This window comes from Ochlerotatus camptorhynchus, unplaced genomic scaffold (assembly GCF_037179485.1).
Source record: "Ochlerotatus camptorhynchus isolate MF236.1 unplaced genomic scaffold, CSIRO-AGI_Acam_v1.1 ptg000323l, whole genome shotgun sequence".
Classification (NCBI taxonomy): domain Eukaryota; kingdom Metazoa; phylum Arthropoda; class Insecta; order Diptera; family Culicidae; genus Ochlerotatus; species Ochlerotatus camptorhynchus.
Genome location: NW_027040811.1, coordinates 297,203 through 320,050, shown reverse-complemented (window position 1 = coordinate 320,050; position 22,848 = coordinate 297,203). Strand labels below are relative to the sequence as shown.

Below are 22,848 nucleotides of genomic sequence, written 5' to 3'. Positions count from 1 at the left end.
CAGGGCCCCGCTGTTGTGTCACTTTTTGTCGAGTGAGTGAACTCAAATCCATCAGTGCACTCGTCTATTGCGTAATCTTTCAAGTGCGAAGTTTGTTGTCCTCACTTTCAATTCAGTCACAAATTTTCACGGCGAATGAGAACGACTCAAATTTGAGTTTAGTTCACTCATAATCGCCAAAAGTGCAGGAACTCAGCGATGAGTAACATTTGTCTCATGGTTTCCTGTGGAAAACTTAAGAAATCTGCCGGGAAATGAGGAAATTGACGAAAATTTTATTCAGTCTCGGAGTAGTACCAATAGACTGAGTGAATCCAATCTTTACTTTTCTCAAATTCGGGAATTTTTCCCTGGAAAATCCTGGAAAAACCTGGGAAAACATGAGGCAAATCAACTCATCGCTGAGTTCCTGCACTTTTGGCGATTATGAGTGAACTAAACTCAAAATTGAGTCGTTCTCATTCGCCGTGTTAGTTTGTTATTGTTATCCTCACTTTCGGACCATCAATACTCGTGCGCATAGGATGCAATGACATTTATATAAGGTCTGGGCCAAAGGGCTTATTGGTGTTAGTGAAATGTGCAAATGTTTAGTGGTGTTCGTATTTTATTGCAATGTGTATCTTTTTACACGAAACAGCTGTGACGGCAGTGACGTATTTCTATGTGTTCGCAGATGTTCAGCAATGTTTACAACATTTTTGCTTCTAACACCAGCAAGCTGCCTGTTGGCCCAGACCTTATATAAATGTCATTGGATAGGATGGACTATTGACGGGTAAAATGCGCACGCTTGCTGTGAATTAGTTCACCCGTTGCACACTGGACAAAAATTGACAAAACCGGGACTAAATTGAATATCTCGGCTGCCAAACGGTTTCAGTGAACTTGTTATACATATTCTCAAAGGAAAAATTCTGCTGAATCGATTGGCGGTGGTCTCGTTGGCCGGAGCGTACCGAGATAGAGGGCCGGGATCAATTCGAATTCCCAGTAAAGTAGGAAATTCCACTATCTATCGTCATAATTTTACACTTTACTTAACGTATATTACTGAAAATAGATAGTACTAAGTATATATGGTATAAAGACATCAAATACGCCCTCAGGTAAACGCTACTGGCCTAAAGGAGGACCCGGAACGACCGATAAAGGGGCCACATTATAAAAATGATCCTAGAGCCTTGCGATTTTTTCTATGTTGTTCAGAATCAAGAGATCAAAGCGTATTTTATATGGAAACTATATTTTGAGGTATAGTGGCCATATTCTGGTTCTCCGGATAATCTGGATTGACCGATAAAGTGGTCACATTATAAAAATTTGAAATGTTGTTCAAGGCGGTCTGCAATTCGTCTGGCTTCCCACTTCCCTTCCAGGTGAGTGAGGGCTGGATGTCCTGGTACTGATTTTTTGGCTGCAGAGCGGATGTCCCACTGAACGGAGTTACTTTATCGGTCAATCCAGATTATCCGGGAAATCATAATATGGCCACTATACCCCAAAATTTAGTTTCCATATAAAATTCGCTTTGATCTCATGATTCTGAACAAACATAAAAAATCGTAAGGTTCAAGGACAGTTTTTATAATGTGGCCACTTTATCGGTCAATCCAGATTATCTGGAGAACCAGAATATGGCCACTATACCCCAAAATATAGTTTCCATATTAAATACGCTTTGATCTCTTGATTCTGAACAACATAGAAAAAATCACATGGTTCTAGAACAATTTTTATAATGTGGCCACTTTATCGGTCGTTCCGGATCCTTCTTTAGGCCAGTAGAGTTTACCTGAGGGCGTATTTGGTGTCTTTACACCATATATACTTAGTACTATCAATTTCGAGTAAAATACGTCAAGTAAAGTGCAAAATTATGTCGATAAATAGTGACATTTCCTACTTTACCAGGAATTCGGGTTGATCCCGGCCCTCTATCTCGGTACGCAAAAGTCTCCGGTCAATTAGACCACCACCAATCGATTCAGCAGAATTTTTCCTTTGAGAATATGTATAATATGTGACTGAAACCGTTTGGCAGCCGAGATATTCAATTTAGTCGCGGTTTTGTCAATTTTTGCCCACTGTGCGTTGCCTGTCATAAATGAAAGAGGCGCAGTTTCAGTGATTCAAAGTTTCCTTTGGAATGAGCTCTACACGCTAACTTCTGCTTACTCACCAGGTGAGTCGATCGTACTCACTTTCGTCCGATGTATCGAGTTGTCAAAAATTGAGTAAACGAGAAATGTCAAACTGAGTAAAAGCCACTCAGTCAGCAAAATCCTGGACTTGGAAAAAATGCCAGTCATGTCGGAGGAAAGTTCATAGAAAATGTTACTCAAAACCGGCTGGAATGCCTTCAGGTAAGTACGAATTGCTTAGGGAAACGGTGTTGAACCGTTTTTTGCTCCGGTAGAAGGAATCCGGAGCAGGCAATTTTCATTTCCTTGAATGAAAACCAAAATAAAAACCCTCCCTGCAACTGAAAATACCGGCGAGTGGATTTGACTCAGTCTACGTGAGAACGTAGTTTACTCAAAAGTGAGTCAACATAAGGCTACTCAATTTTGAGTAGCCATACTTGCCGCTGAGATGAGTACATTCGACTCAATTTTGAGTCGACCAGAATAAGCGTGTATATTATAATTATTTCTCTAATGGTGGTAAGCTCCAACCGGTATTATCCTCGGATTAAATCCCGATTAAGAATGTCCGGTTGCTTTTACGTCGACATCAGAGTTATTCAACACGACTCTAAGCAAACACTTTGCAGATCATGCAAACAGGGACGGTATTAAAAGTTAATCCGAGTTGGAGCTTACCACCATAAGATATACATCAGTTCAGATATGTGGACAATAGTAAAATAAGACCACTCCCGATGGAAATTTGCAAAAGGAGCCATAACATATGGGTTAATTTGAGTTTTAAACATCGGCATTTTTACACGGTAAGAAAAAAGTACCCAACGGCCAGTTCACTTTTACATACTTTTGACTAGTTTGTCTCCTTTTCTCCTTCTAATGTTGTCAAAAACGGAGGAGCAAAACCACCCAACAGGGGTAGTAAAGTGTGGGAACCCAACGTTGAGTATAATCATATTTACCTACTGTTGGGTACAACTAACTTACTTTTGGTTAAAAAGCCAGTGGAAAATTCCATACGAACTGCACACAAGTAAATGAAAATTACTTTGACCCGCTTTACCTACTTTTGGGTTCCTGCACTATAGTGCCGAGATGAGTGAAAAGAACTTAATTTTGGGTACTTTTTTCTAACCGTGTAGGTAAACAAACGGTTTGGTTGACGTTTCATCTCATAATCGTCTACACGCTATTTCAAAACTACCCAAATTTGAGTAGAATCGTTGTTGTTCATTTGTCAACTTGTCACTCCCAACTTAGTTTACCCATATGTGGGTTCATTCAGGTTCGACTGATCTGGGTGAATCCTACTGAAATTTGGGTAGCTTTGAAAAAAAAACGATTTTTTGACGATGATATTAAACAACCGTGTCACTATGCCTAATAGTTTTATTCTACAGCAAGACGATGAGCACGGAGTCATTCATCCTAGATCGGGAGCTTCCGCAACTCCCTGCTTCTGAATTCCAGAACTTTTGCCATCATAACATCATCATCTGGGGACCTTGCGTTCTTCGCGTCACTCTCCGGCACGCACAACAAGTACACACTATCCAGTCGGAGTTGCATAAACACGAGATACCACCGCACGGTGAACTCAAGCCACCACCCAATACTGTACTCCACATTGTCCACCAAATATTGGACATCGGCAATCTCCTGCTGCAGTCGCTCCTGGTTCGCCTCCCATAGATTCAGATAGTAGTCCAGCTCATCCTGCAGTTCGTACACCGTATCGGCCATGTTGTCCACGAACTGATTCCTTCCCAGCGTCATCACCGTCTGATGGACCGTTCGGCTGTTATACCATTGAGCAAGCAACACCACTGGTGTGAACCGACGCACCGAATCCGCCCACATGTACCATGCCAAATCATACGCCAAGCTTTTAATGTCATGCTCTCCGAACCGCACGGAGTCGTCAAATGCCAGCCGAATACGTTCCAAACACTCTGGATTCGCTAGCTCGTGGGTCTCAATCCGTGCCCAGGTGTCCCAGGTTATGTTTCTCATCTCGACTGTCAGGTTACCGATGGCGTCCAACATCCGGAGGTTCACTTTGCCGCGGATGTCACCATTTTCGGCACGGTAATCGTGCAACTGCAGTTCGATGCTACGGCTAAGCTCGCCAAATTGCTCCTGTTAGTCCACCAGCGGCGAGCCGGTCGACGAACCAAGGGCGAACGACACCACAAAGAATACAGCGACCCGTAGCATTTTTTTTTAGGAAGGTCGGTAAAGGACTGAATTTATTACGGCGCAATGCAGTTCCTTTATGTGATTGAATTGAATGGGCAACTATTTTGGTGATTACATATGTACGCGTACGGTTTAGTAGTAAACCCCCGAACGGGAACCACCGATAAGCGGCGCCAAATTTAGCACAATCAAAAACCTTATCGAAGAGAGATTTATTGCATCCCACAGTAGTTGACGTAATAATTCGTGGACAACCCCTAGTCAGCTTCCAGCCACTTTCAGTGCTGCGCAAAGTGTGCTACAAAGCAGACGAATACTTCAAGAGATCATGCTCCGAAACCTCCTCTTACTGGGTTTGTTGGTGGGCAGTTCCCTGGCCATTTCACCGTTCCCGGAACTACAGCAACAGTTTGCCGATCATAGCCGCGAGGTGGAACCACAGCTGCAGGAGTTCCGCCAGGAGAACAATGAAGTTCGGCTGGATCTGAGCCACTGGATCGTTCGGGAGATTGGAAACTTGACGCTGGAGATGCGTCGGATTACCGACGAGACCTGGACGTACATCGAGAACCACGAAGATGTGAACGAGGAGTGCCTGGTGGATTTGAGGGATCTGTTCGATTACTACGTGTGGATTGGCGAGCTGGACATCATGTACTGCGCTGAGGACATGGACTACTACATGCGGTACGATGCGACCTATCGGTTCAATCCACGGATCGGGTTCATGCAGCGAGAGAACAGTCGAGCGGTCTACCAAACGGTGCAATCATTAGGACGGAACCAGTTCCTGGACAACATGGGCGACACGACGAGCGAACTGCATGAAGAGCTCGACTACTACCGTAACCTGTGGGACGGATATCAGGGACTGCTTCGGGATGAGCTGAAGGCGATGGAACCGTTTGCCGAAGATGTTCAAAACGAGATGTACTCATGGCAGACCTACGCGATCGATTGGCACCATATTTTCATGAATTGGGCCATCGAGGACATCGAGTACTACTGTGGAGATTGGAATAAGGCTTAGGGTTCAGTTTATGTAATGTTGCACTAATAAATAATTAGGAACCGCTCAGCCGAGCGTACGATAAGTCGATTCAGTTATCTGCGCTTACGCAAAACGGTTCGGTTAAACCGGTCCCATTGTGTTCGGCGTTGATTTACAACCCCCTCGAGATAAGGAAGTCCAAGCATCGGAAAACCATCCGAATTTGTAATGGTTAGTTTACTTGCAGCCATCATCAGTTAACAATGTTGCCGATAGTTCTATCCCTTCTTGTTATCACCGCGTGGACCTGCTGGGGTCAGCCTTCGGTTCTGATGGATTTTCAGGAACGCTTCGTCCAACATAGTCAACGGGTTCAACCGGAAATCCATGCGTTCAGTCAACAAAACGACCAGGCTCGGTTGCAGCTGATCGATTGGATTGTTCGGGAGATTGGCAATCTGACCATAGATATGCGGCACATCACGAACGATGCAAGGGCAGCGATTGAGGCGAATGAACTCCTCAATGACGACTGCCGGCAGGACGTTCAGGATACGTTTGACTTCTACGTGCAACTTGGCGCTATGGACATCATGTACTGTGCCTACGATATGGACTACTACATGTCGTTTGATGCGACGTACCGGTTTCAGCCGAAGGTACGTACCGTGAACCGGAAGAATACTGGAGCTCTGTCCCAAACGGTGCAGACATTGGGAGTAGTTCGGTTCGTGGACCACTTGGACGAAGTGGTTGACAAGCTGGAGGATGAGCTGTCGAGCTACGAGGCACATTGGGATGAATACCAAGAGATCCTGTCGCGGGAAATCGAAGCCATTAAGCCATTAGAGGAGTTGGTCCACGGAGAGATGGACTGGTGGTACAGCTACGCCATCTATTGGCATTTGGCACTGATGCAGGCGGCGGTGGATAACGTAGATATTTATTGTGCTCAAGAATCTTAGAGTTACGAAGCTTTATTGACAGTTACGTTCGATGTTATCTCTAATATACTGAAGGTCATGCGTTTGAAATAGCAAGTTCCAGTCTCTACAGCCCTCCAAATCGTCGATGGTTTCCTGCAGGACTTCGTCATGCAGGTCCAAGTCATCTTGAAGTAAAACAGTCTGCTCGGCTAGTCGATCTTTGTAGTCCCGTAGCTCCATCTCCAAGTTCGTTTCGATATCCGATGATCCGCTACTACCAAGACTCCTCAGAACCTGACTCAGTACTCGAGTATTCGTCAACTTTAAGTACTTAGCCCTGGGCCGGAATCGTTTGATAGTGTCCGCAAACAGTTCACTATAGGCGTAGATTGCACACAGCTGGATATCCGAGTTTTGAAGCCCTAGGGCAAGCGCATAGTACCACTCCAGGTACTCTCGACAGTCATTGTCAATGTCTGTGGCTTCCTGCAGCTCCCGGTAGGCTTCTTGATCCATTTCCCGTATTTGATACACCATTTCACCCATACGGATCACGATCTGCTCGTTGAGCAGACCGTTCAACAGACCATTCTCACGCCATTTACTCTGAACCAGTACCGTCGAATCAGCACTCAGGTTTGCGAATTGCTCGTTGAGCTCCCAAAACCGCAGAGGGTCGGCGGAGCAAGAGGCGCCGAGCACGACCAATCCGACAGTTATCGATAGCTTCCAAAACATGACTGACTGAAAGCCGCGAGACGCGATAACCCTTATCATCTTCAGGTGTAAATAATTATTGATCCGAAATTACCATGATCGAACGCAGATCTCGTGCTGTGATATCTCCCGTTAACAGATAACCCTTATCTCCGAAGTGTGTTTGTTTATTGATCAAAAAAACCCAACTTCAACAACTTAAAACAAGCAATCACTGTCCAGATAGCCTCGCAGGTATTCATGATCGTCGTCCTGCCAGTAAAATGCATAATCGATACAGGCTTCTAGTATGTTGATCGTGACATGTGCATCCTCGCCGTGCTTTGTCAGTTCGTCGTTCAACAACTGCTTATAGAACTCCCGCAGTCCTAGATAGTAGTCTAGCTCGTCCTGCAGTTCGTACTGAATGGCGTCAACATCGGTAATACGATTACGTCCCAAGGTCTGGATCACCTGGAACGTTGCCCGTGAGTTTTCCCGGGAAAATTCGTGCTCGTACGGTAGGAACCGATACAGCGAGTCCTCCCGCAGTTGAGTATGTGTCAGGTAGGCACAATCCTGGATGTCGTACTCCTGGAAGAACATGTATAGATCTGCTAGGAATAGCACATAGTCACGACATTCGTCATCGACTGCATCGCGGTTTTTCACGTACTGTATGAACTCGTCATGAGCCAGCCGCATTCGTGGAATCATGATCGCGAACTCCATCAGGATCTCCCGGTTAAACTCCCGAATCAGCAGCCCATTGAATTCACGCTTCTGCTGCAATTCGAATTCCACTTCATTGGAGATGGAAGAGAAGTTTGTCTGGAAGCGCTCCAGGAAACTGTAGTCCTCGTTGGCGAAGGTGGACCTCGTTGCGAAGACCAAAATAACTATCGTGAAGAGCAAAAATTTCCGCAACATCGTGCTTCGGTTGATGAGTTCAGACTGATGCAGACGCATAGTGCTAGACGATAGATCTTGGTCGCAGCGATTGCAACCTACGTCAAACGTGATAAGATAAGCCACCAATTGCGAAGTCACGACTACGGAGTAACGCAATCCTGAGCCATGGTTCGAGTCCTGGCTAGGCATTATCTTATCTGGTGGGAAATTGTTGTTTTCAAATCGAGTGCCAGGGCTATTGGCTGAAACTGGTTCACATTCAGTCACTGCCGGAAGATGCTGTTGGTCGTTGTATTGCTGAGTCTAGTGGCGTGTGGAGGTGGTAGTTTCCTACCGTCGTACCAGGCACGGTTCGCCGATTTAAGCAACAGAATCACGTGGGGCTTGACGGTGGCACGGGAGACCAATCGAGTTCATAACATACTTCTGCGTCGGGACATCCTAGTGGAAATCGCCAATGGGACCGTAGATTTGCGGAGAATTCGCTACGAATCAAACCTGAAGCTAGCCTCTCTCAGGGCACAGTCCGGAGCGGATCAGGAGTGTATGGATTCGGTGAAAACTTCGTTGGATTCGCTATTTGTGAAAGCAGAGCAGTTCTTGCAGTTGTGCGTCGGTGATCTGTATCAATCCATTCAGTGGGACGCAGAAGCTCGGTTCTATCCATTGGCTGCCAACCTTCAGCGGGAGTCAACCTACATCGTGCGGACTACGTTGGATGCATTAGCGGAGTGGAACCCCCTCGTTTATCCGGACGAACTTGAAGGCCGTTTGGACGCGGAGATGGACCACTTCACCGAGATGTGGATCATCGGGCAAATGGACCTGGAGCAGGACTTGGATCAACATGAAGATCTTAGAGCCGAGGTCGTTACAAAAATCTACGAGTGCTCTGATGGAATGGTCGAAATTCTGCCACAAAACATCGACAATATTATGTACTACGCGGAGAGTAATTGTCTTGAAGCGAATAGATAAACTGCACAAGGTTGATTAGCTAATCTTATCGCTTGTCCGAAATGAAGTCCTTCAAACGCTGGGGAGGGCAATGGTTTTTAGTTCCCATCGGAAGGTAGTGCCAATATGTTCAAGTGCATCTCGGTTACGTTCGTTGCAGCGCTCTCCTTTGCTGCTGTAGTCTACGGTGAAGGCTTTCTCAACATCTACCAGCGGCAGTTTGAGGATCTGAATCGTGAAATGTTGCAATTGTTGAGCAACGCCTATCGGGAAAATAGCGATCTGCATCGAAGTTTCATCGAGGGTGATGTTCTGCAGTACGTTGGTAGGGCCACGTACGAGCTGCAGACGATCAACAAGGACGTTCTGCGTCAGATGACTATGTTGCGTAACGATACGGACGCGAATCATGACTGTATCGATACGATCGAGGCTTCGCTGTATGACGAGATTGAGCGTTCCGAACTGTGGCTGCAGATGTGCGTTAGCCAAATGTACGTCTTCTTGAAGGAGGACGTGGAAATCAGGTTCCATCCTCTGTCGTGGACACTGCATCGCGAATCCAGCACGATGCTACGGACGGCCGTCGATGCCTTAGCGGAGGTTGATCCCGTGAAGGAACCGGATGAGATCGAAGGTCGATTGGATGCTGAACTGGATCACTTCAATGAAGAGGTGTACAGTTCGACCGAGGAGTTTGAACGGGAATTCGACAGCCACGCCGCTTTGCGGGAATCCGTGGTTGGAACTATGCATCCCTGTATCGAAGAACTGCAATTCTACTTTTTGGTTACCATGTACAATCTACTGGGATTTGCATACGACACATGCTTAGACAACTAAAAATATAGCGATTCGGTTACTCATGCAGGGTTTTCTTTATTTACCTAGCGAAACATTCCTCTAGACTGACTTTGACGTACTCTATAGTGTAACTGAAGAAAAACACTGCCTGCTCCAAGCACATCTCCACGAACTGAATTGCATTCTGATGATCGGACCGCTGTTCGGTCAATTTACTCTCCAAAAGCGACGAATACAGTTCCCATATCATACCCCAAAGCTCCAACTCCTCCCTTAGATAGCGCTCTCTACTTTCCGATGATTCCTCCACTTCAAACGCAACCATCGGTTGATTCAGCAGCAGCAGCGCAGCTAGCTGCACTGATCCCGCAACATCCCGGAACTGCTCCAAGGCATCTACTGAAGTTTCATTGTACACCTCCGTTGCACAGTGCGACAGGTCATCGTCCAACACCTGGGCGTACTTCCTCTGTGCTTCGTACGCTTCTCCGAGACAAACCTTCTGCTCCTCGCTCAATTCGCCGTTAAACGAATCGATGTACTCGAGTGCCTCCGCAGTCCTTCGCCTGCCTTGTACGGTGAACTCACCGATCTTCTCCAGCGTCTTCCCCGTCAGATTGGACACGTCCAACCGGTGCGTTTCCCGTTTCAACTGTAACTGAGCCGTTGCATTTTTACTCAGCTGTTCAATCTGCTCCTGGTAGAACTCAATGCCAGCTCCGTAAACTACCACTGCCATCGCCACCACAGTAAATGTGGCAACAAAGAGAAACGACTGCATCTTGCTCGGTCAGTTCTCCACCGGATTGTGAAACGTCCAATCCGTTGCGATTGAGCAACACCCTTCTATCTTATCAGGTTTCCTCGTTTGGTAGATTAGTCTTGCGTGAATATTTATTGCCCATCGTCGTGCTCTGGATAAGATATAAGATAGGACCTGTCGATCCAATTTGGATCTAGTTGAATTCGGCATTCAAACCCATACGGAATGAACCACTTGCTAGCTGCTATTCTACTTTTGATTCTGGGAGCTTCGCTCCTGGAAGCATCCACCCTGGAAGACTTCCGGATCAGTTTCAACGCCCTGGGAGCGGATATCGATTTCGAAGTTCAAGTGCTGAGAGCAGAGAACAGCGATGCCATTGTGGCGATGAATCAGAAGATGCTGCGGCTACTGGGGAATTATTCGTTCGAAGCTCGGGAAGCCTTCTACAACAAGAATGTGTCGATTCAGGTCGAAGAATGGTTGAACGGAAACCCCGACCTCCAGGGATGCTTCGATTTTTCATACCAGTTGATGGAGTTGTTCGCGTGGTTCATCACCTGGGATATTGGCTATTGTGCCTCGTATACGAAGCAGGAGATTTCAGCCGATGCGCAGTATCACTTCTACTCTCATGCACACTACATCATGAGAGCCGGTACGGACGGCCGTGGACGGGTTCTGGAATCCTTTGGACTACATGCTGGGGAAGAAGATCAGCAGCTGGAGTTTCTGCAACAGGATTTCGATTGGTTGGAATATCTGTGGGGTAACTACCGAAAGGTACTCAAGGACGAAATTGAAGGTCATGCTGATACGGCCGAGTGGATCGCTGAGGAATTGCACATCTGCTTGGAGGAAGTGATGGAAGATGTCACTTTCAGGTTAGAGTATGTGGAGAATGATTTGCAATATTGCTTGGAGTTTTCAGATCAATAACGCTTTTGGAATCAATAAAACTTCCTGTTGAACCGTCGCTCTTTTATTCATGCTCTGCAGTGCTCGTTTTTGCCTACATAGTAGCGCAAAAACCCCATGTGAAATTCGTATTGTTCGACAGCTTCAGCAGTACAGGTCTTGGTTTGCGAGATTGCTGTTTGCCGGAACTTCGTTAACTCGGTTAATCCTGCTTTCAAAGCTACAATCATCAGTGACCACTGCATCTTGACTCGTTCCAGCTCCTTACCGACCCCCCACTCGACTTCCTTCACATCATCATTCTTCGCCAACTCCCTCAGAACCACCATCATCACTTCTAAGCCCTTCTCCCTGGTCTGCGCCAATTTCTCCGTTAACCGAGTTCCATCGATTCCACTGACAACCTCTTCCGCGCACGCCTGCACCGCTTCCATAGCTTCCAATGCCCGTGCCCAGTGCATGTACCCCACCACCTCGATACAGTACTCATCCGTCATGTTGTACTCCTTGATAAACTCCCCGGTTTTTCGATGGATCTCCACTACCACCGAATTCACTTCCACAAACAGTTTCACCAGCTCCTCGCTCAAACCCTCCATCACTTCCTCTTCAATCACCTGCATCTCCTTGGCCGTCGTTAGCATCGATCGCCCCAGAACGTTCAGCTGTTCCTGTTGTTGCTCAAGCAGAGCCGAAGCAGCCACTGCCACGTAAAACGTGATCAACGTCGCCAATGAAAGCCTCATGACTTCCGAGCAGCAGGCACGCAACAATTAAATAAACAAACACGACTCACCACCCGCTGCTAGTTCCGTACTGGGCTGACCCCTTTCTCCAGACGCACCTAAAATAGTAGGCGACTGATTAAATAGGCGGTGCTATGGTGACGGCGATGCTTATCGCTGACGACGGTCGGTGGGCGGCTAGATGGCGCGATTCGGAATGGTAGCAGGCGTTGAACTTTGAGTTTTGCTTTCTTCGATTGCTCATGGACTGCTCGATGCTCGATGACGTCAGCAGGGGTCGCTTTCAGCTGTTGATTGATGTTTTAACACTGATGTTTTGCGGTTATCGAATGTGTCAGACTTGTAGATGACTTGGTGTGATAAGGCAGGCGTACGAGTCTGATGGTGTGTTGCAACGCGAGAAAGATATGCACCAGAGGGCGTTGTTCTTATCTTTGCAACATTTTGTTTCATGGAAAGCATTGTGAAACAACAAAAACATTCGTTTACAATGGAGATTATCCCAAAGCCCCAAAAGCGGAACGAAAACGGAAAGTTTGACAGTTGTTACAAATTATATCAAGATGCCTAATCGAAGTCGATTTGGTTCTAACTAGTTTTCAATCCTACAAGTAGGCTTACTCAGATCGAGATTATCCGCTGCCGTTCCGCTTCCGCTATCATTGCGCATACATAACAAACTGCTGTCAAATTCTATTGTCAGATGGAGTTCTATACATTTTTAGGTTAGTATCTTAGGGAACATGCATAAATGACGTAGCATTTGAGGGGGGAGGTGGGGGTTTCAGAATTTGTGACCGGCCATGTATTGGATATAGCCAAATACGCTACGAGGGGGGGAGGAGGGGTCTAAAATTGATCAAAAATATGCTACGTCATTTATGGATGCTCCCTTATAGCGAATTCGTTTATTATCGGGGTTGGAACCAGTTCCAACCCAGTGCGAAACCGAACTTTTTGTCAGTGCGAACCTCAACCTGAGCTAGGTTTTAAAAACAAACGAGCAAACTGACGTTTGTCAGAAAACAAGCAGACCCAATCCTGATACCCGATCCAGGTTGGAACTGAATAATAAACGAATTCGCTATTAGTACCTATCCTAGAAAAATAATAAACGGACGATACGCAAGTAATGCCTACATTTTACTTTCACCCAAAGAAGAGTCATCAAATGAAATCATTTTGAGAAGAATAAAGATTCTGCCTACTTGGGATCTACACGCTTATTCTGGTCAACTCAAAATTGAGTCGAATGTACTCATCTCAGCGGCAAGTATGGCTACTCAAAATTGAGTAGCCTTATGTTGACTCACTTTTGAGTAAACTACGTTCTCACGTAGACTGAGTCAAATCCACTCGCCGGTATTTTCAGTTGCAGGGAGAGTTTTTGTTTTGATTTTTATTCAAGGAAATGGAAATTGCCTGCTCCGGATTCATTCTACCGGAGCAAAAAACGGTTCAACACCGTTTCCCTAAGCAATTCGTACTTACCTGAAGGCATTTCAGTCGGTTTTGAGCTACATTTTCTATGAGGTTTCCTCCGACATTACTGGCATTTTTTCCAAGTCTAGGATTTTGCTGACTGAGTGGCTTTTACTCAGTTTGACATTTCTCGTTTACTCAATTTTTGACAACTCGATGCATCGGACGAAAGTGAGTACGATCGACTCACCTGGTGAGTAAGCAGAAGTTAGCGTGTATGCTACACGCAGAATATAATTACATACACGGCTAATGAGAATGACTCAAATTTGAGTTTACTTCACTCATAATCGCCAAAAGTGCAGGAACTCAGCGATGAGTTAATTTGCCTCATGTTTTCCCAGGTTTTTCCAGGAAAAAATTCCTGAATTTGAGAAAAGTAAAGATTGGATTCACTCAGTCTATTGGTACTACTCCGAGACTGAATAAAATTTTCGTCAATTTCCTCATTTTCCGGCAGATTTTTTAGGTTTTCCACAGGAAACCATGAGACAAATTTTACTCATCGCTGAGTTCCTGCACTTTTGGCGATTATGAGTGAACTAAACTCAAATTTGAGTCGTTCTCATTCGCCGTGTATAGGCCTTTTTAATGCACCACGCGAGTTCGAGAGGAAACGTCAACCAAACCGTTCGTTTACACGGATTTTTCACAAAGCAAATTAAAGCATTTTTCATTGAACATCTTGCCAATTTCCATCAGTAATTGCCTTATTTTATGATTTTCCACACATCTGAGCTGATTTGCAGCTAAACTATTCACACACAAGAAATCCGGAAGATCATAACCACTAAGGCACTATTGGAATTTTGCATTTTTCTCAACACAAATATTCCTGAACACTAGCAGAATCCTTTCAAAAATGATACAGAATTAAATTTTTCAACTATAGATCAAGTTTTCGAGCATCACAAATGAATCAATTTATAGGGAAAAGTGAAAATGTGTTGCGCTTTCAATGTCTCACGGCAAATATTATCTGCTCACAACACTCATTTTGACGTTCTCTTATTCACCACCAGTGGTTGAATCTAAAGAGCCTAAATTCATAAAGAGGCGACATTTCAAAATTGGAACAATCGATTGTCTATCAAAGTCATAGGAAAAGTCATTCCAATCGAGCAGAAGACCTGTCAAATGTATAAGATGTCGCGATTCATAAATTCAGGCTCTTTAGTTGAATCGATCCCTTGGTTTCTATGGATCAGTGCACGAAGATTTGCTTCTTTCACCCGTAAATTTTGACAGTTTTGGGTGGTTTGCTGTGGCTCCCATTCGTTGCCATCTGTTTTACTCAGAGACAAAATGATTGAAACCAAAAAGTGAGGTTAGGGACCGTGCACTGCTCTATTAAAAGGGCGTATAGATAATTGTACCCAGAATACCAATTTGTGCTACCAGGTTCTTTGGAGGTATTTTCATGAAAAATTGAGCCTAAATCTAAGTATTTATAAGTTTTGGTGTACTGAACTATGTTGACTCTATACACTTATTTTGTGCCTACTTTTTTCTCAGTGTGCCGCAGTTGTGCCGGCGGGCAGTGTCGAGAGTGCCAGTCCTTAGATTGACTTTGTTTTCTTGTGAATAATGGCATTCTTGGCAACCCGGTTAATCTGACTGTTTAAATGTTTTCTTTGAAGACGAAAAAACAACACAACAAGCAGTGGAATCCGAACCAAGACGAGAACCAAGACTGCGATCGGGGGTACCTCTAGCTGGACAAACTGATACCGGAAGAACTGGCCCGACCGAAGGATCTCCTCAAGAAGGCAACCGCTGTAAGGTAGCCAATGTCATGTACGAACTGGAGGAGAAGAAACGGGACGAATCGGTTAAGTTTCTTATACAGTAAAGTTTCGCTCGTTGGGCTATGTTTAAGTCCAAGTTTAAGTGGGCTACGTTTTAGTTGGGCTCCCGTTAGTTGGGCTGTAGCCCACCTAAATCGAAGTCAAACGTTATTTCTGTCAGAGCTGTTTCCTTTTCGAGGGGCTCATGTATGAACAATTTGGATAGTTGCTAAAGGATAGTGATGATAATAAACAATCGGTGTATACCTCAACAAATTTTCAGCTTGACAGCTCAGCCCAACTAACGAAAGCCCAAGGGGTGAGACAGGATTACTCTGAGTTGTTTTTTTTTTGCAGCGAGTAACTCAGTGTACTGTAGTAGATAGAGTTAGTGTTGAATAAATAATGAGTAGAATCAAGTGAGCGTGAAGCGTGATAGTTTGCATGTAAACAGAATCTCATTGGTTAGAGAATTTTGATAGGTTAGCAGGTATAAATATGAAGTACCTAAGCTCGTTGAAGTAATTCTTGTAACGAATTTTGGAGATGACGGACCACCAGCAGCAGCAGCAATAGAAGCAGCCGCACCCGTGGGAGCTGCATCGCTAATTCGTGTTGCCGTGGCCGAGGCTGGAAACCTCGGTCCGGTCCCGACATGTACCTCAATATTTAATCGACGTTCATCTCTACTTATTCCGTTTACTCCCTTTAAGAATATGCGTCTCATATTTGACGTCAGTTTTGTTTGTAAACAAAGTAAGTCCAAGTGTATCCTGAGGGTTTCTAATAGCTTGAATATTATGGAAGAAACTGTGCCGGTGCCTGCCTACTACCAGCAAGAACTTGTAGTTCCAACCAGCTTTCAGTAGTTGTTCTTCTTCCTCAGCAGCCAGTCTCAGTGGTCACTTCAAACGGATCATCGCTGATCAAACAAGCTATCCAAAGAGCTATTCTACTAAACATCTGGAATTTCAACTATTTCCAAAGCCGAAGAGGAGGAGGACGTTGAAGTAACCGTTGCCAATGTTTCCAGTGAGTGCGATCCTCGTCCGGACTTCAAACCCATCAACGATCAACCGGACGAAATCGAAGTGGAAACCGGTCAGGAAGACGAATGACAAATCAAGCTGACAGATTATCTTCGTCGACTTTCTCTTTGCATTCCCATGGTCATGTTAAGACCAAGTACAGCATCATCATGAGACGTGATCATGTTCATAAGATCGCTATCAACCACCACTCGATATCGTCAGGCAAACAACAAAGTCTACATCTGGGCCGTTATGGACTTAGCCAACAAGAAACCGAAGAACACACGTATGTAGGGATGTTCTACTTTAAAGGAGACTGTCGTCGACGGCCGCAGCAAAATCACGGTGGTGTATCGCAGAAACGGGGCCGTATCACGATCATCCGGAAGGCACAGCAGAAGCACCGTCAGTAGAATGACACAGTGGTAATTCATAGTTCGGTTCGTAGTTTGCCAAACCATGGGAACGAGGTTGTTTCGACAAGTATTGTAGTACGTGCGGGGTACGTAATTTGCCGGATTTTGAGTATTTGGTCAGGCAGATCGAGTTTTTCCACCATATCAAGTCGGACAAGCATTCGCCCTTGGTAAGTGAAAGGCATCTAGGCAGCAATAGCAACAATCAATACGAAACTAATGATTTTAAATTAGCTCACTACTTGACTAGCCTATTGGTCCCAAGCAAACGAATAACGTACCCCATTCTAGTCGAAATTTTAGTACTACACGATGTTTGTTTTGATTCGCTATGAAAGTTTGACAGATAAAATGAGGGGTTCGTGGATTTTCCTATGTTTCGAGGGGTGAATCGATTAGCTTGGGACCAAAGATAGTACCAGAGCTGAGCCAAAAAGTTGAGCACGTTTCTTCGGTACCTTCTAGTCTTAGAGTTACCTCTATGGCAATAGGTTCCATTCACGTTCACAGTTGGTGATGGCTTTGCAAGAAGGTGCACCTTCATATGTTGCTGTGATGCGAAAAGTGAGAAAGCAAATGACAGTGGTCTTTCTCACTGAGCAATGTGAGTTACTCGAGGTGCATTAAAAGCAACTCAGAAATTGCTCATGATTAGGAGCTGTCTTGCCCCTTGCGAAAGCCTTTCACTAAGTGGTATAGGCGAATCCAATTTAGAAACTAAGCGATTATTTCAGCCTCTGGCGATGAATGGGGGAACCCTCGAAAGAGTGATGAGGGTGGAAATTTTCACCGTGAAGCATAGGAAGAGGAAAATATGTTCACCTTTCCTGATGCTTCCAGGTGCTTGAAATCATCATCCAAGTGGAATATTTTGTTTTCTGCATCGGGTTTGCAGTGATCCGGCTGGTGTTTCCATATATTTTTGATGAGAAAAATTAAGATTTATAAAATTGTCCCAGCGGTTATGATCTTCCGGATTTTTAATGTGTGGTTATTTCAGCTGTAAATCTGTTCAGATCTGTAGATAAACAAAAAATAAGACCACTCCCGATGGAAATTTACAAGTTGTTCAATTGGCGTTGACGGCACCGTCGAAAAATTTGCTTTTCCAGCAAATTTAGATAGTTTCTTATGGGAATTTTCGGTGGAGTGAAAGGATAGTACAAAGTCTGCCATGTTTCACGCACAGTCTGACGTTTGCTTATGGATTTTCTCATAGGAGTAAAGAGCTACAGAGTCGCCGTCAACGCCAATAAAATGTACATTATTTTGAGTTTTGAAAATCGTCATTATGATGTAAACAAATGGATGGGATGACATTTCCTCTCAAAATCGGTTAGCGCACTCTACATTGATGGTGCATGAAAAGAGCCAATAGCTCAACGAGCAAAAGTTGACTGTATTGGCGGATGTGAAAACGGTGACACCCCAAACGAAGTGACAGACGGAGCGGCTCGAAAACTTTGGTGACGCACCTGCTATTGCAATTTTTCAGTGTACCACATGGCAACACCACTACTACTGGATTGTACCACATGACAACACTACTAATGGATTGTACCACATATGGCAACACTAAATGAACTGGAATGTTTTGGTTCTATCTCTTTCACTCTACTCCAAACTGAAATGCATAAAAAAATGACAAAATGATACACTCTTTGCACACTGTCAAAGATCATATTGCACACAAAATCAACTATGTTCAAATCAAAACAAAAAAAAACTAGCCCATCTGGTGGCTGATGGCACAAGCTTCTAAGAAAATTCTATTACAGCGAACCACATTATTTTAATTGATTTCTTCGCCAGTTAGTCGTCTGTCACTTCGTTTGTGGTGACACTGAAGAAAGCGACGAAAATGTTCCGGTTCTTCAGCGATGTTACCAAGCACTAGGTGGATGCATTTAAAAGATGCCCAATAAAGTACATATTGCCCATTGAGATAAAAATCAAAATGCGAGCGCAACTGGTTTTGAATGATATTCCTCTTGCGCTGTTTTCAAAACACAAAAAAAAATAATTTAATCATTTCGAGATCATTTTGGCAATTTTATTACTCGTTTATAAGTAAATTCATTTTGAGCATTTTTAATTAACTATTCTTAAGTAACTTTTTAATTTTTTAATCGTTCTGATGGAAAAATTTGCATTTTATGTTGAAATAAGAAACAAATTAACTCTTTTTGAGTTTTTATAATAATAAAAAAATAAAAACTCCTGCAATGTTCTCAAAAATGGGTGGTCTACTTTTGCCGTGTTGTTGTTATTCGTTGTTGAGTTTATTTAAAATAATTTTGTCCTTTGCTGTACTGGTTGTTGTTGCTGTGATTGTAGGATGGGTAATATTGAAATTTTGGTGTTAAAATATATAAAGACTAATAAAAAATCATTTTTTAGGTCATTCACAAACGAGGAATACTTGGACGAATGTTGCTCTGATCCTTTGGGTAATCTTTCGCTTGATCCTGAAGTGCTGGATGAGAGTCAATTCGATCAGTACCAAAGCCAAATCAAGGAGAATGGAAATCACCCGGGAACGTCAGCAGCTGCCCAAACAGCAGACAAAGATACCGATGAAGAATCATTCATACAGGATGGTGTTCCAACCGACTACGTGTTTTGCATTAAGAGCACATATTGTCGAAAATTATTTCGGAGTCAGCTACGCCCCGGACAGATCTGTACCAAAGATAAAGCAAAACATCATGTCCATCGCAAAGTTGTCTTCAATGACGAAACACTAGTGTGGAGTAGAAACACTGGAATAAGAGACCAGCGGAGACACTGTTATGATTCCAATTGAACTGTCAAAAGCGGTTCCAATCTGCAATGTTTACAAATGGTATGCTTCAATTAGGGAGGAGTATTAAAATCGTTTAACAATCACTCATGAACTCGCTCGTCGGTGCATTGGCGAAGTCACTCGCAAGCAGTTACAAATGCAAGTAATGCCAGGATTGCTTTGATGTTTATCTTGTTGCCAAATTCATGTTTTTTTTCACCGCTGGTCTCTTATTCCAGTGTTTCTAGTGTGGAGCGAAGAAGAGCAATCTGGGTTTGAAGACATCGACCAGTTTATAGTGCTACAGGATCAAACCAAGAAGAAGTTGTACGCGGTATCCAGTATCACCCCACGGGTGCTTCGAACATGGCGTGAAAGGACTGTTAAGATTTTCATCTACGTATACTCATTGAACGTGGAGACAAATGCACAGCATCAAAAGCTACAACGTACCCTGATTTCCCCTCAAAATCCAGATCGCTCAGGAGCACATTCCACACGCGATGATTCAGCACTTGCTAAGGAATTACGCTCAACTCATCAAGACATCGAAGGGCACTACAGTTCCTGGCTGCTATGGGCGAACTTAATAAATTCTGCTCCAGCACACGAACAGGACCAGCTCAAACAAGCTAGTTCCCCTCCACTAGAGCTGGCAAAGTACTTCAGATGGGCCGCTGTCTCAGAGCCAGCAAGATTGCAAGCCATGCACCGCAGAATGGTCGTGGCAAACGTAGTGAACGATGGGTGGACAAAGGAAACAGCAGAACTTGAAAGGGACTCCAAGGTGTTTCCAACAGGCTGAGCGCAATGAGAATGAGAGGAGCAGCTGGATCTGGATTATTCGATGCTATGTAATCGGCTCTGCAACCAGAAGAAGCCGAACTGAGCCACAATCTATCGTCTCGGGTGACTGATTGTGACGACGTAGACCATGCATGAGAATTCGATTTCATCGCTGACAGAAATAACCTGTGAACTTGTTTTATTAAATGTTTTTACCTTGTTTATTTTTATCAGCCATTTGAAAGTACAAAGAGAATAAAATACATTGATAATAAATCGATTCCAATGCACATAGTTAAACTGGACAAATATTGAAATCCATGCTCTTTGGGTCTTGGCTTAGACCTTTTTCAGGAAGGAAGGTCCCTCCAGAAAAATAACCACAATGCTCAAAAATCTTTTTGGTTGGAAATCGTTTAGAATGATTAACGGTTGTACAAACGTCACTCAAAATTGGACCATTTTCCTTATGGCATCTTGTCAAGTACTTTTTCATCAATCCAAAAACAATTTCTATAGGGTTAAAAAAGGGGCAATAGGGAGGAAGAAAAATAGGGATAATTCCTATGGACCGGAGATTCCGAATGATATTAGGATCACAATGGATTCTAGCTCCATCCATGATCCATACAGAATGGAATCGTGGATACTGTTGTACTTGACGATTGTTTAAGGCTAATTTTTTGGAGCAATCAAAAAAATTAGCCCTATTGAAGGTCCCATCCGTCCAAAAGCTTTCAACTATACCGTTCAACCCCAAAAAGCAAAGAAAAGATACTCTTGGTCTCCGACAAAATTCTCCACGATAAATTACTTTTTTTCCGATGACTCCATACCCTTTCTTTCTTAGCATGTCACGGTTATCGAACGCGACCTCATCTAAGAACACCAGATTGTAGACATCTCATGGTATTGCTAGCATTTCCTTACAAAAACGGATGATTTCATCGTCGCGTATCTGTATCGCTCGACGCGCTATGGTTTTCCATGAAAACCCTGCTTCGTGTAAAATGATACAGATAGATGAAACATTGATTGACTGATGAAAGTGGAGTTGGAACTTCTGCTTGGCTTCATCTAGAAACAGCACGGGATCTTTTCGGTATAAATCGATGATCCACTGATCCAAACTTCTTATATACTTGAGCACGTTGCTTCCGGGAGAAATATCCGTTTTTCTCGTACTTTGCAATCCACTCACAGATAGTAGATAGGGCCTTTCCATAAATAACAGATAAGTCCTTTCTCGATATTCCCAGGAAATAATATCCGTACAACGCGTGATAAACTGTGTTCGATGCTGCATGCTTTCGACGAACGTTGCAGGAGATTACGTTATTCATGTTTGTAAAGAAATGGTCAGAAACTCAAATATTTATAAATTTAAACAATCACAATTACGTTCTTCTTCTTCTTCATTCCTTTATTTAACGTCGGTCTCTGTTCCGCAATCTAGTGCCAATCACCGACGGACATCGATTGCCATCCATTGACGGCAATCGAATGTGCAGGAAGGCAGCTTTCCACACCTGCGTAGAATATCGCACCCATTCAACACACATCATGGGCCGGGACCAACGGCTTTACTTCCCTTCCGAAGGAAGACGTGACCAGAGATTTTTATGCCTCAGAAAAATCCCACCGACCTCGGCTGGGATTGAACCCAGACCCATCGGGGTGTTAGAAAGCAGTCACGCTTACCACTACACCACCGGCGCCGGTTAACAATTACGTTCAAGCGTTCAAACCGAGCCAAACATTGACTTTGTTTAGTTGTTTTTCGATTCTCACCCGACAATCTGCACTCACAGTTGGTTCGCAAGAAAACTTCGCATCGCAGGTCAAAGTCGCGACTACGGTTTAGTGGTGCGAACTCAATATAATTGCGCTAGGCAACGAAGAATTGGCGTTGACGGCGACTCTGTAGCTCTGCAATGGTAAAATCATAAGCAAATGTCAAAATCTGCGTGAAACATGGCGGACTTCGTACTATCGTATATTTTCACTCCACTGAAAATTAACATAAGAAACTGTCAATCTTTGCTAGAAGAGACGATTTTTCGGCGATGCCGTCAACGCCAACGCCAACGCCTATTCAAGGCGCCCTGGGCGAATTCCCAATTGAAAATCACGTGATCAAGAAAAACCCCAACGAGGGAATTATGATTGTAATCGAGTTGATGACGGCTACAAGTTATGAACAATCGCAATTGAACCTTTTGCGAGTCGTAAATTTTGTGTTAGTGCCCAAAACTTAAGTGAAATATCCTCCTTTACAATTTATTGATATGGTAACCCTATACACCGCCACTGAGAATAACTCAGAGCGAGAGTACGCTTCTACGCTGCACTCAAAAAATTTATCACATATCTAATGGATGAAAACCATGTGAATTTTACATAGCTTTCATGTGATCACATAGCTAAAAATCCCACCACAAAATCACATGAATATTATGAGGCCGTTGAAATTCATATGAAAAATCATATAAAATTAACGTG

The 22,848-nt window shown here is 44.0% G+C and overlaps 2 protein-coding genes and 2 pseudogenes across 3 annotated transcripts in view; 2 read left to right on the top strand and 2 right to left on the bottom strand.

Moving 5' to 3' along the window:
- LOC135707910 (probable maleylacetoacetate isomerase 2) overlaps positions 1-22,848 on the bottom strand; it is a 62,536-nt gene that overhangs the window by 37,166 nt on the left and 2,522 nt on the right. The gene's annotated exons all lie outside the window — the stretch shown is intronic.
- On the top strand, positions 4,609-5,424 carry LOC135707909 (uncharacterized). The gene has a single exon (XM_065229821.1). It carries the CDS (start codon positions 4,675-4,677, stop codon positions 5,374-5,376), a length of 702 nt encoding a protein of 233 aa, XP_065085893.1. The 5' UTR covers positions 4,609-4,674; the 3' UTR covers positions 5,377-5,424.
- On the top strand, positions 16,527-20,502 carry LOC135707927 (uncharacterized; annotated as a pseudogene).
- LOC135707888 (uncharacterized) lies at positions 20,642-21,689 on the bottom strand (annotated as a pseudogene).

Coding starts and splice junctions, on each gene's coding strand:
- LOC135707909 (XM_065229821.1), top strand. CDS start 4,675: ATGCTCCGAAACCTCCTCTTACTGGGTTTGTTGGTGGGCAGTTCCCTG.